This window comes from Eleutherodactylus coqui, chromosome 9 (genome assembly GCF_035609145.1).
Source record: "Eleutherodactylus coqui strain aEleCoq1 chromosome 9, aEleCoq1.hap1, whole genome shotgun sequence".
Taxonomy (NCBI): Eukaryota; Metazoa; Chordata; class Amphibia; order Anura; family Eleutherodactylidae; genus Eleutherodactylus; species Eleutherodactylus coqui.
Genome location: NC_089845.1, coordinates 12,434,657 through 12,449,609, shown reverse-complemented (window position 1 = coordinate 12,449,609; position 14,953 = coordinate 12,434,657). Strand labels below are relative to the sequence as shown.

At 42.8% G+C, this 14,953-nt stretch overlaps 1 protein-coding gene across 2 annotated transcripts in view; it reads right to left on the bottom strand.

The window, feature by feature from the left end:
• The window catches only part of CTNND2 (catenin delta 2), a 731,828-nt gene that overhangs the window by 426,337 nt on the left and 290,538 nt on the right, over positions 1-14,953 (bottom strand). For both annotated transcript variants that reach the window (XM_066579126.1, XM_066579127.1), the window contains exon 9: positions 6,708-6,960. In XM_066579126.1, the coding sequence (XP_066435223.1) occupies positions 6,708-6,960 (253 nt within the window). The remainder of the gene's footprint in view (positions 1-6,707; positions 6,961-14,953) is intronic.

Here is a 14,953-nt window from a genome sequence, read left to right as displayed (position 1 = left end):
CAAAAACGTACATGGATGCAGCTGCATTTTATCTCTGAATTATTGAGACAAGATAGCTCCTACTTCAAAGTCAGAGGCGTCTACTTCAACAACAAACAGTAATTCAGGACTTGGGTGGACTAGTACTCGTGCAGAAGTGAAAAGAGTCTTTAGTTTTACAAAAGCATCCTGCGCCTCTGAAGACCTTGAATATGCTTTGGTTTTCTTTGTGAGTGAGGTGATAGGTAAGATAATTGTTGAGAAGTCTTTCATGAATCTTCTATAAAAATTTGCAAATCCTTTATGGCATTGAACATCTTTTAAATTTCTTGGAGTAGTGAAATCAACCACAGCTTTAATCTTACTGGGATCCATGCTCAAACCATCTGGGGAAATTATATATCCAAAAAATTGCATCCGGGTTTGTTCAAACTAGCATTTTTCTAGTTTGATACAGGGACATTTGTTTTGAAGATGTTCCAAGACCAGCAGGACCTGCTTAAGATGTTCCTCTAAGCTGTCACCCCCTGGGTGAATCCGTATTAGATTGTAGGCTTCTCTCAGATCCAGTTTGAAACAAATCTTGGCATAACGAAGTCTTTCCAAAAATCCCAGGATTAGGAGGGAAGGGTAGCAATTTTTAACAGTAATTTTATTTAGTTCCCTATAACCAATACCTGGCCACAAGGTTGAGTCTTCCTTCTCTATGAAAAACATTGGATGAAGAAGGTCGAATGAAGTCTGTCTTTAAATTTTCATCCAGGTATTCTCTGAGTACATTTAATTCTGGTTCAGAAAGATTGTAAATTTGTCTGAAAGGAATAGATGTTCCAGGGAGCAATTCTATTGGACAGTTATATGGCAAAAGAGGGGGTAGTTGGTCAGATTTTTTCTTGCTGCAGACGTCATTGAATTGCTGATACTCAGATGGTAACTTAACAGAATTCTGCTGACAACCTTCAGAGGATTGGGTATGTTCGAGAGTGGGTAGTGACATTTTACAGTAGTCAGAGGGGAAGAGAATGGTCCTTAAGTCCTAGTTAATGGAAGGATTGTGGGTAGAAAACCAAGAGATTCTTAGAAAAACTGGAAACTTGGGAGAAGAGATAAGATGGAAACTAATCATTTCAAGGTGATCCGATTCAATACCGATTTCAAGTTTGATTACCCCATGAGTTACAGGCCCGAAGAGAATGGTGATCCATCTATAGTTTGCATCTCAATTGGTATGATTCTGGTCCTACTTGAGATAGTACTATCGAGAGCATATTTTAAGTACATGAAGTCACCTCCAGCTACAGAATCTAACAGCGCAACATTGCAATTTTTGGTCCCCAATTAAGACCTGTATGGGAGGGACAAAGTGAAAAGATGGGGGATGTATTGATGGGTTTGGCCTGCGATATCGAACCCAGCGATTTTGGAATGTCAGATTTGCCTATGGTCTTAGCACTGATAAAAGCAATAGTCTTTTGGAACTTGCTGGAGCAGTTAATAGCATAATGCCCTTCCCCCCACAATAGAGACAGATTTTCCGTACAGCACCTTTCCTTTTCTGCTAGCGAAAGATATTTGCGGATGACATCAATCTGCATTGATTCAGGGACAGCTTCAATTCTGTGCTAGGTGTTAAAAGCAGGTTGACTGAAATAATAGGCAGCGTGATTCCCAAAAATTTGCAGCTCCTCCTTTTTACATTCAATAAGTCTGTAATCAATTTGAATACCTAACCGAATAAAGTCCTCTAAGTTGTTAGGGGTATTGATTTTGGCAAGCCCATCTTTTATGGGTTTGGATAATCCTCGTCGGAATTAACTCTTCTGGGCAGCCAGGTTCTATGTGGAATCAGTCACCCAGCGAAATTCTGCTGTATATTCGGCAACAGAGCGTCGCCCTTGTTGTAGGTTATGTAACCTACCCTCTGTAGTGGCACAGTCATTTAGGTAATCAAAGACTTGATTCATAGCGGTAGTGAAGGCATCGAGACTGTCGAGGAGGCTACTGTTGTTTTCCAAATACAGTGGGACCAATATAAGTGCCTCATCTGAGAGTAGGTTGACTATAAATATTACCTTCTTTCTGTCACTGGTAAACGGCATGGATTGCATGTAGAAACATATACAGCACTGGTTGAAGAACCCTTGGTATTGGCTACAATCCCCACAAACTTTGCTGTCAGTGGCATGCGGACAGCAGTACCGGAATTGTGCAACTCGTTCAGAACTTGTGCAGAACTAACAGAATTATGCTACTCTGTTGTAACCCGAAAGGTTTAGAGCCTTTCTGTTGTAACCCGAGCGGACAAGTAGCATAGTCAGAGGAAAGCCAGAGGTGGGTAATGGTTAATATCTGTTGCAGTACAAAGGAGCAGGTAAGTATCATAGTCAGAGGAGAGCCACGGGTCGGTAACAGTAGTAGCAATTTGGTTCAGGGGAGCAGGCAATGAGGGAGGTACAAGGCCAGGTTTAAATAGTGTGCCTAATCAAGGGAACGGGGCTGAGCCAAATAGGGAAAGGAAAGAGGAACTGGATCAACAGGAACAAAGACTAGGATACAATATAGCAGGGGAGCGGCCCAGCAAGCTTAATAGCTCAACAGGCAAAATTACTGCCTGGAGAACAGGTGTTTCCAGGTTTGAGTCATGAGAGATTTATTCTGATCGCCAGATTTGGAGTTGGGTAGGAATTTCTTTTACATAAAATGAGGAAAATCGGTTGCGAAGTAGAAGCCGTTTTTGCCTTCCTCTTGATCAACATTCAGGGGTAGTAAGCTGTCACTATCGGAATTAGCTTTGATATGAGCAATTAACTATTTAAATGCCATGGTCAAAACTAACTGTATGACTAACCAGCCAGCTGGAGGGTGCCCCCCCCCCGGGTGCCCCCCCTTCCCCCTGGGACGCTATTGCAAGGTGCTGATAGTTAGTATGGAAGCCTGGAACCTATTGAACGCCAGGGCTGTCATACATTGGTGCCTATTAAGCCATGCATGTCATAGGGCTTAATGATGTTACATTGAAAATAACTCCATATTGAAATACTTAAAGGGGTTGTCCCGCAGAAGCAAGTGCAGTTATGCACTTCTGTATGGCCATATTAATGCACTTTGTAATATACATCGCACATTAAATATTGGCCATACAGAAGTTATACACTTACCCCCTCCGGTGCTGGCGTCCCCATCTCCATGGCGACGACTAAAGCCTTCTTCTCTGGTTGTCGCAACAGTCGGGCTTGCGCAGAGAAGAATCATCTCACGAGGGCTCACGAGCTGCGTCCTGGCTCCTCCCCCTTCTCAGCGTCATCGCGTAGCCCTGCCCCCGTCACGTGGTGCCGATCATCCAATGAGGTGGCTGTAATCGGCTGTGGAGTTTAGACTGGAGAACATCCACGGTGCACTATGGGAGAAGACCCGCAGTGCACCATGGGAGAAGACCAGCAGTGCACCTTGGGAAATGACGGCGGCCATCTTGGAAGAAGATTTTTATAACTTCATGAAACAGCTTCATGGTGAGTAGAAACGCTCTAAAAAACGATTTACATGGGTAGTTTATAATGCTTGCTTAACATGGGGGACTGGGGTGTGAAAATTTTTTCGTTTTGGCCGCGGGACAACCCCTTTAAGTATTGTGGTATGTAGCACAACCGACCCAGTGATTGGAAGTTCAAGTTCATATGGGGACTAAACAACATGTAGTTAAGGGTTTGATAAACTTTTTAAACAGTAAAAAAAATTAAAGTTAAAAAGAAATCCCCTTTCTCTTTCCCAAAGAAAATCTTAACAAAGAAAAAAAAAAATATTTGTATGACTGTGTTTGTAAAAGTCCAAAATATGAAAATATCACAATATTTATCCAGCACAGTAAATGTTGTGGAACTGAAATAGACAGTATTCCAGAATTTTGGTACCTTTTTTATATGAACTAATCAATAATTACGCTAATGGTTGTGTGTTTTTCTTCTTGTTTGCACGACTTTTCACTCAAAAAGTACAGTAAAACACGCACATGCGAATATGCAACGCATAGTCAGAAAATACATTTTCACCCATTTTCTGTCGCCATAAACAATCGTTTTCAATTTGTTTCACAAAAAAACATTTGCTATCTTTCAGACAGCTGCAATATGGTCTTTTTTCTGCCTGTACTACGGATAGAACACGGATACCTCCCAAGAGTAACCCTTTCTAATCCAATTTGTATCCTGGTTTTCCTGGGGGGCTTACTCTTTTTCTGCTGTTATACAATGGCGCTATATGTTGGCTACAGCCAGTACTGCATGAGTTGACACGTTGGATAGGCTCCGACAGCAGAGAGGCTGGCAATATACAGTAAGAGAACCCCGACGGACGTCTTCCAACATCGGAGCTGTACAGCCTTAAATCATAATGTCTTCAGAGGTCAGACAGTGGATTGGAAAAGGTTAATGAAAACCGAAGTTGTAGTGCTGATAAACTGCAGGAGATTTGGATGTTGCGACCCGAATAATGTCCCACGGGCGAGTATATCAAGCAGTAAAAGTCAGATGACCCTTATTTATGCGAGATTTGTGTGCGTCACAACACGCAAGTCCCGTGCGAGAATCTTGGCCGTGTGAAACTGGCCTAAGCAAAATCACAAACTGTACGCCCATCTAAAAGCAGCCTCCGGTAACGCATTGCATTAGGTTAGGGATTTACAGAGTTACAATTTCTAGACGGCAGCCATCACACAGCAGCATTTTTCTTTGCACTTACGCACTTTGAAGAAAAGCCTCTGTAAACGGTATGTATAAATGTGTGCAGTTTAATTATCCTCAGTGATGTAAACCGCAGACACAAATACCGCTGTGATAGCGGCCGGCGGTCATTGAAAATCACATACCTATATAATCCCCAATTTAATTTACAGGCATCAATTGGCCGGCTGGTTCAGCTTTCTTTAACCCACACACCTGAGAACGTACACGTACGTACATATAAACAGTTTTTGCGGAATAGATTTTTGTTTGCATCGGGGGACTTACTGACTATGTATTTTAGTTGCAAATTTGAATTTTCATTTGCATTTTTTACTTATCACTGTGGTGCAAATTTGCCTCAAGATGAAAATATATATAAATTAACGGGGTTGTCCGGTTTTCAACTATTGATGATGTCTCCTCGGGAATCCAGGCAATCATTGTTATTGTGCCCGCTGCCAATGGGTACAAAGCCAGAAGTTGGCAGCGTATACATTGCAGTGACCCAGGTTGGTAATGAAGGCACAGCTACCATTGGATGCAATGTTATGAAAAACTTTTTTTGTCATGAGATGCAAGTACAGTGCACCGAGTTTACAGCCTAAATCAGACTTTTAGTTACGAATGCCAATTCTTTTTATTAAAACTTTACACTTTGGTGGAAAATTGCATAAAGGTGCCTGTGTATAAAGTGGCATTTCAAGAATATTGCCGAGTGTCTACTTTCAGAAAATATGTGGATACGAAGGGAGTTTGGTATATATTTTTCTTTATTTTATAAGGGTGTATTCACATGGGAGACGGCAAAATCGGTCTGGGAAACTCGGACTGCTATTGCACTCTTAAACCAACACTACATATATAGCTGAGCAATTAACAAGAGAAGAAATACAAAGTGTCTTCCTAGTAACACAAAAGAGGCAGGACTTGTTCATAAATGTGCAACAGCCACAAGGTGAAGTGCCACATTTATAAGAACCTGTGACACTCAACCATGTGGACTTGTACCCAGTATCAGCTTCAAGGCACTGCGTCTATTATTAGGGATGCCAGTGCATTAATGAGTATGCTTTAAATGCTATACATCCCAATAACCGCAATTTGTCAGCAGCATCCCAGCATTTTGCATCTGTACACTATACATTTGGATACATTCTCAGTTCAAGATGTTGAGAGGGTTAACAAACCCAGAAGGCATGGTGACTGGAAAAATAAATTACAAAATAGAGAGGCATATTAAATTATGTTGGTTGGCAGTCAGTAGCCCAGAATTTTGAATTATTGTTTCAACCTCATGTACATTTATTGTAAAGATGGCGGAGGTGATATGTGTCTGTGTTTATATTCTAAGTCAGGAGGGGTATTGTCTTTCCTTGAGGAGAGCACCTAGATGGTGAGTGAAGATACTTATAAGGCCATGCAAGCTCATCTGGGTAATATGCAAATAAGGAAGATGGAACAATACCTCTGCAGCGCCACCTATTGGATGGCAGCATTCCTGCAAATCAATGCCCGACACTTTATACAAGTCTTAACAAAGATTGGGAATTGAAAACCAAGCCAGAATCCATGCACAGACAGCTGTTTCAGGGTGTTTGCCCCTCATCAGTCTGCAGCAGGATTCTGGCTTGGCTACTGAGAGGTCTATGACTCTCAGGAGGGGTATTGTCTCTTCTTGAGGTATTGCTCCATATTCCTTATTTGCATATTACCCAGAGGAGAGTGCATGGCCTCATAAGTCTCCTCCCACACCCTTTAGGTGCTCTCCTCATGAAGCTAGCACTTTAGTGTGATTTTTTTAAGCGCAAAAACATCATTTTAGGTAAAAGAAAAAAAGATTTGCACCTTTTTTAGTGATCACATTTGCTATCATGTAAGCATGAGTTGTTTGAAGAGTCAGTGACTATTTAAATTTATGTTGTTCACAGACATTTCAAGCTACAGTATATTTTTGAATGTTAAACAAAGGCATATTCTACGCACATACATAAAAAGAAAAGTTATGCTTACCTTGGATCTTTTTGAATGCTATCAATGGATGGAGACCTGGCTAATGTTCCTTCTGGTGGTATAGCTGGTCCAGATTTACTGTAGGGTGAGTCAACAGATGGACAATACTGCAGCTGTCGGTATGGGTCTACATAATTGGAGCCAGGACCTACAGCATAACTGGCCCTCTGGAAGGTCCCTGTTGCATTCTGAGAGCAATGTTGGCTGCCTGTACGCTGTAAAGGTACGGAGTCGACACCAGGGGAAGATGGGGCTACGACAGGAAAGTAGGGACAAAGTAAAAAACTAAGGATCTGTTCACAAAAATGGTTAACCAGGTCTAGGCAGGAAAAATACACACAAGTACAGGGGACATAAAAAAAGAAGCATTACGTTACTCATTAAGACAAACGTTACAGAGTGAAAAACAGCAAGATGTTAAACACAAAATCTAAAGTAATGCTTCCGTTGAGTTCGGTTTATATGGATATCTAACCAACAACTTGATCCAGATGACAAGCAGACCAGTGCCGTTCCAATCCTGTTCACAAATCTTTAAACCAAAGCCCAACTCACTGTGAAGGAGACACATGTGTCAAAAGCTAGCGCAGCAGTCCTCAACTGTAGGTAGTAGAAAATGTTAATATATTTAGAATAGTAAATGATAAAAGCACAAGTAAAACACAATTAGGCAGTCAGCGGCACACCGGCAAAACTCGACCAAGGTTTCGCTTGTCAAACCTTACTATTGAAATTATAGCTGCTTATTACGTAACTAAAACACACTGCATAAACAATACAAACACATTACTGAATCAAGAAACCTCACCAACATACCCAGACATTAATGTCATAAAAGAATAAACACATTTCCATAGATGTCTATTCTTCCCAGAACAGATGTGTGTGTCCAGGCACTGGTCTGCTTGCCTTCACGATCAGACGGCTGGTTATTGACAACGCATGATGGAGACTGCAGCCTCTCCAGGTGAATACAAGGACTACTTACAGAAGCATAAAATAATGCTTGGAAGCCAATTTAGGTGGAACTCCACTTCGTTCATCAGAAAGAAAATATTGAAAATGAGGATAGCACTAATAGTTCTTTGTAACAGAATGGAAAAAGCTATGCCACAGTCCATCCATCCACCAAGCCAGTTCACCGCAGTGCCATGATCCATAGCAAACAAGAAGGCACTTGATCTCAGCTCCTCCAGGTTCCACTTTTATTAGAGCTACATGGTACAAATAAAGCAATGTTTCAGCCATGACCAGACTTTCTCAAGAGCGAGCCGAAGGCAGCCGAAACGCTGCACTTCATTTGTACCATGTGGATCTAATACAAGTGGAAACTGCAGATGCCAACATCAACCAGTTGGCTTTTCATTCTGTTCCTGATGAGCTGCACTGTGAGGCGGCTCTCACACAGGCGGTTTTACAGCACTTTACAGGGTGTTTGTTTCTAATGCTGGGTGGAACAAACGCTGTCTGTTCTATTTCAGGGCGTTTAACGCACCTCATCACCCATTACAATGTTGAACTGTGTGAAAAGCGCTGTCACACACGTTGTAAAGTGCGACATTTTTACAAGTGACTGTGTGAGACCGGCCTAAATATTGTTCTCTCTGTTATGTGTTGATTCATTTAGTTTATGTGGATTGTTTTAACACACTTAAGGGAAATTGTAGGAAACAGTAAACATAGAGGGTTAGCAAAATTAAACTTCTCCAGCTCAGAGGCTTCAGGAGGGCGTTCAGTTGCTGCAAAATTGACAAAATTTGGACAACAGCCACTTCAGACGATGCGCTCGTCATTTATGAAAGAAAAAAAAAATTGTAAAAAAAAGTCACTGATAGTTGGTGCTGCAGCTCTGCAAATCACGCTACAAACGTGCAATAAGTCCCCCTTGGTTTCAAACAATTCTCTCCATTCACAAAACCATTTTTGAGTCAGTTTTAATTGCTACAACATGCTGATGAATGTTGTCCTTAGGATCACACACCGATGCAGGGGTGTCATGTTAGACCTGGTCCACTATATTTTTTACTTTGTTTTCATACTTGGTGAATACATCGTCTGAAGTGGCTGTTGTCCAAATTGTTTCTTATTTGGAGCAGCAAAACACCCTCCAAAGGCCTTTGAGTTAAGACTGTGAATCACAGCCCGATATCGCCCTCGCCATATATGTGAACCCTGTGGATACGAGGTGATTTCATGTAAAAACAGCCTCACATCACTGCGGGGATGAAAGAATCCCTGCTGTGGCTGTCACAGCCACGGCAGAGGATCGCAGAGTTTCCCCATTGTTCTCAATGGACCAATAATGCTGCTTCAGGCGGTCGCATTAGGATCAATAGGCGATCTGGCAAAAGATAGAAAATGCAGCGATTCTCCCCCTGCATAGCATCGCACCGCGGAGCTATGCAGGGAACCATCGCTAATGTGAATGAACCCATTCAAATGCATGGGGTTCATATTTGTGTGAGATTTGGGCATCTCGCGAGACACGAGTCTTGCACGATTTTGAAGCCAATGTGAAGTCACTCTTAGGGCACCCACCCACTGGCGATTTTTTTTTCTTTGCGTTTTGCGTTTTTTCTCAAGAGCAATTAGAATTGAATGTACTCCTGTCCACTGGCGTTTTTTTTTGCGTTGCGTTGCGTTTTTTAACATAGGAACTGTCAGTTGCATATGTGTCCTTATTTTTCTCCTAATGCACCCATGAAAGTCAATGGAAATGAATGGAAAAGCCGCGAAAACGCGGCAAAAAACGCGGGAAAAACGCAGCGAAAACGCGGCAAAAAACGCAGCGAAAACGCGGCGTTTTTCACGCACGAAAATCGCAAACGCCAGTGGGTGGGCGCCCTAAGGGAAGTTTAATTTAATTAATCCTGTATTTCAGCAATAAAACTTAATTTCAAAATGACTCACCTTTCGACATTTACCTGTCCTTTTTACGTTTTCTCAAAAATATTAGCAAGCAATAAATTCTTAACCCTTAACCTCTTTATTCTGAGGCAGTAGCATTCAGACACATTTTACTAATATTATTTTAGTGTTGATGGAGTTAAAGCGATGCTTACACAGGCGTTATAATACTAGAGGATTTAGCTACGGTTCTTTGTCCATTTTTCTTATGTAGCTATGACACTTATGTTTGGTGCGTGCTTTCATTGGTCACATGACTATGGTCATTTTTTTTTTAAATACATGAAAAATTTTCTACACCGCTGAAATGTTAGACCATTTAAAGGGGTTGTCCCGAGGCAGCAAGTGGGTCTGTACACTTCTGCATGGCCATAATAATGCACTTTGTAATGTACATTGTGCATTAATTATGAGCCATGCAGAAGTTATAAAAAGTTTTATACTTACCTGTTCCGTTGCTGGCGTCCTCGTCTCCATGGTGCCGACTAATTTTCGCCCTCCGATGGCCAAATTAGCCGCGCTTGCGCAGTCCGGGTCTTCTGCAGTCTTCTATGGGGCTCCGTGTAGCTCCGTGTAGCTCCGCCCCGTCACGTGCCGATTCCAGCCAATCAGGAGGCTGGAATCGGCAGTGGACCGCACAGAAGAGCTGCGGTCCACGGAGGAAGAGGCCATCTTCAGCGGTGAGTAGAGAAGTCACCGGAGCGCGGGGATTCAGGTAAGCGCTCCGGTGAGCTTTCTTTACCTCCCTGCATCGGGGTTGTCTCGCGCCGAACGGGAGGGGGGTTGAAAAAAAAAAAAACCCGTTTCGGCGCGGGACATCTCCTTTAAGCCACTTCACTTCAGAAGCTCATCTTGCTTTAAAGATTTCATTGATTTTGCAACATTTGTCCTACATGCAGGTTTTGCAGTGATTTTCCATACAGATCATTTCACTCTAGTGTTCATTCCGTTTTTGGATAATGGGGATCATGTGACCAGAGACCGCGGCCCTCGGTCACTGCTCTAGGCTCTCAACTCCCTTCATAGCCAGGAGCAAGGAGATTTAAAATCCCCCCCCCCTCCCAGCTTTTCTGCTTGCATCCACCATTTTCGCGATGGGCGCATTCACCGAAGCTGGGGAAACGTCCACAGATAAGGATCCCATCAGGGGACACTGCCGAAGGCCTTAGGTAAATAATTTCACCTCCACTCACAGTTCGGATGTGTGACGGGAGGTGAAAATTTAGTTGTTTTTTTTTTTACTTTTACGTGATTACCGTTATCCATTGGATAAGGGAGATCACATGAACAAGAATCCCCGGTGAAATCTCCAGGCTCTCGACTACGTTTAGCAGCCAGGTGCAGGGAGATTTTAAATTACCCTGGCAATCCGTGGCTTTTGCGCGTGTGTCTGCCATCTTGGTGACAGGCTAAATCTGAGGGGCCTTAGGTATGTAATTCCATCTCCCCTCACGGATATGATCTGTGAGGGGGGATAAAACAAACTTTTTTTTACAGTTTATTTTTACTTTAAATGATCGCTGTCATCCATTGGATAACAGCGATCATGTGACTGGGAACTGAATACAGCAGTCCCCGGTGATATCTCTCTGCTCTCGGTTACAAATGCTAGCCGGGAGCAGAGGGATTTAAAAGGATTCGTGCCCTTCTAAACACGCGCCTGACGTTTGAAGTCTGGCATAATACAGGCACAAAAGGCGACATCAGGTCCAGGATGGAGCAGAACGTTGTGGGACATGACAGAGGACAGAGGTGAGTACTTTCAGCTCCCCTCATGGATCGGCGATCACATAGTAGTGTAAGAAAAGTAAATAAACGTTAAAGATTTAGCTCCCCTCATGGATCCGATCCATGAGGGGAGCTAAATCTTTAACGTTTATTTACTTTTCTTACACTACTATGTGATCACCGATATCCAGTGGATACCGGCGATCACGTGACTGGTGGGTGGGGACTATGGCTTCCCGCGGCCCCCCATGGCAGCTTCAGGTTGTCAGCTAGCCGACAGCATGGAGCTGTCACGTCCACAGCCTACATGGCTTTAATCCCCAGGGTGAGTGTGTTTTTGCAGCCCTGGGGATTAAAGCCCACTAAATCAAAACGTAAAAAGCCTATGGAGTGGTCACTAAGGGGTAATCGTATTGTATACAGCACTGACTGCCAAATCTAATGGTAAGAGAAATCTCTGAGAAATACATCATGTTTTAGAGGAGCTAGATAAAACTAGTCACAGCACAGCTCTAATTGTGACCAAGTTCAATTGTTAGGACTAGTATCATTGACGTACCACTAGAGGTTGCAATTGCGCCCACCAAATGCTATAAAAACACCACGAGCCGGGTCTGGGTGATGCTCAGGGATGGGAGGAGCCATTAACGTGGCCAACCAGTAGCCAATTCAACGCTGCTTACTCCTCCAGCATGTGTTCTTCCCTACCCACTGATTCGTCACAACTGCAGTCTGTCAGTGCACTGCCGGCTGCGTGATTGGTCCAGCCGGCGGTGTCTGATAGTGGAGGAGGGGAGCGGGGAACAAGTAACGCAGTATGTTAGGCTGAATGAAGACAGGGTCCATCTAGTTCAGCCTGTTTCAACTCCCTTGTTAATCCAGAGGAAGGTGAAAAACCCCAGGAGGCAGAGTAGTGTAACCAGGTATGTACTGCATATACTTATACCAGCTGTTCATAATTATATACAGAATACACCCAAGTTATAACAACATGGGAACTGGTGCATCTTGTTTCCACCAGAAGAATGGGTGGAGACATGGGTGGGCCGGGTTGACTTATAGGGGAGGGGCAGGTGACTGCCACTAATGTGGATTGGATGATGCACACATTTCTGGCCAGAGGCAAGCTTACACCTCTACTCTGCTGTCGTGCAGACCTCCGGCAGCCTCGCCACTCCCGACTCCGCTGGCATTCTACTCACCCATGTACCATTCTCTCCCCTCCCGCCTCCTGTCTCTCCCCTCCTAGCGCATGTCATTTTTCTCTGCAGCTTTACGTTCTCCCCTGCAGCCTCCGGCGCTGTCAGTTTCCCCCCAGCCCTTTCATCTTTAATACAATTAAGTTTTCCCGTCCTGCTCCTGCAAAGCTGAAGCCGGCCCTGCTCTCACATCGTTGAATGGATTGAGGAGGCGGCGGTGTTCAAGCCGGCACCACTGTCAGATGCATATCGGGAAGTGGCGGATCAGCTGCACTCCTGTCCCCCATTGTCACTCTCCCTGACGGCCTCCCATATCCGCTGCAGTGTCTTCTCCCGTTTACTGCCGATGCTGAAGCCAGGCCATCTCACCATTTCCCCGTCCCCCACCAGGTGTTATCTGCAATCTTTAGCCGGCGTAAAGGTAGTCAATCGGAAGCTGTGAGCGTGCACTCTAACTCCACCAAGACTTACCCATGTCTCCGCCCACAGTTCCGGTCGAGGCAAGATGCGTCATTACCAACGACATGCTCCATATCACTATATACAGGAGATGTATAGGCATAGCTTAAAGGCTCAGGGGTCCGGGAGCAAAAGTTCAGCTCCCGCCCCCCAACACCTATACCTGTAGCAGTAACCATATCTAAATCGTGCTGCATACAGCTGCAAAACAAATTTACATACATGATCAAGCCCCTTGGCAGAAGCTTTCCAAACATGACTTATTTCCTGGACCACATGAAAATTTGTTTGTAACCCCCTAGGCTGTTCAGGTTTTTTGTTGCATTTTTGAACTACAATTAAAAAACATATACAAATCTGCATGCAGTATTTAAAAACCACATATGTTTTTAAGAAACTTCATATGTTATTAAAAACCACAAGTGGATTTAAACAATACATCTAGTGTTTTTTTTCCTGTTAAACTGAATACAGGTTTTTGATGTGTGCTTTTCAATTGTGTGTAAAATGCATAATTGTGTAGAGGAGATACACAGGTTATACCAGTATGCTTCATATAACTATATACAGGAGATGTATGACGTAAATCCGCGGTAGAAATAATATTATATTTAGCGGATATCCAGGTTATACCAGCATGTTCCATATCCCTATATACAGGAGATGTGTAACTTATATCAGCTCATAAGGTGGTCGCAGGGTAAAAATGTATTGCACTAGCTTTTGGGGGACCCTCCTAAAAGTTGCCAATTGGTAAGAAAATGAGGTTCCCAAAGTTTCAGATCAGTTGGATAACATTAACCCATGCCTCATCAACCTTGAAGTTAGGATTTTAGGGCATTTTTGTTAAAAAAAAATCACAGTTCTTTTTTAAAATGAAAACTATTTGTCCTAGAAACTGATCACGGACTCACTTTATTGATAATGTTCTTGCTTACAAATATTACTGCAACCACTTTTTGGGTGTGACTCATTGATTTGAAGATATTAGGCAATTTTCAGTGCCTGGCATGTTCCAGGTCTCCAAATGAATGATATGTTGAATGTGAGTTGAGGCCTTACTTTCCTTGTCACAGACTACTTGTTGTTCTTAGGGAAGAGACCCTTTCTAAAAGGACGAAGGGAACAACCCTACCAGATATCTTCCCTTCTACTCTTTGGGTGTGGACTTCTGTGGCAAAGGCAAGAAACACAGTCAATATTTAAATTTTAAGTGGTAAACTCTGTATTGTTTTTTTCCCCCTAGTTTTGACTTTGAGTGAAAATGGATTCAGAATCCTTGTCTTCCAAAGCAGCAGCTAGCACGAATTTAAGGCATAAAGACAAGATTTTTTTGATCGGGCACGCATCTCATCAAATTACTGGTAGTAAGTTACCATTGAATTTTCAAGTGTTGCAAAGTTTATTTTATAATATGTGCCAAGTCAAACTGAGCACCAAAGAAGCTTCAAGACTAAAGGCCCTTTTACACACAACGATTATCGCTTAAAATTCACTTGTTGGGTGTAAATGTGTCCATCTTTCACTTTTCTGCCGAATTATGATTTTCAGTTCGGCATAAAATCCATTGTTTGGCAGAAGAGCTGATAAAATGATGTGTTCTACTCGGGGAACACTTTGTCTCAGCTGTCAGTTCCGTGGCAGAACAAAGGTAATTTATTCAGAGAACAGCGGGTAGTCTGTTCTCTAAAAACAGCTCACAGCAGCTCACATGCTACTAACTGGTACTAATAGGTATTAGTACCAAGTAGTAGTTTATGCAAATGATCGCTTAAAAGCCATCTTTTGAACAGTCATCTTTTTGTGTAAAAGGGCATTTGCTATCCAAGAAGTATTACATTTCTAGGAGAAATCTAAGATTCCAACAAGACACTTAAAAGATTGTGCTGCAAAGCTTGAAAAACTTTATAAACAGTGGAGGAAATTGCAAAAAAAAAAAATGCTTGCAGAACT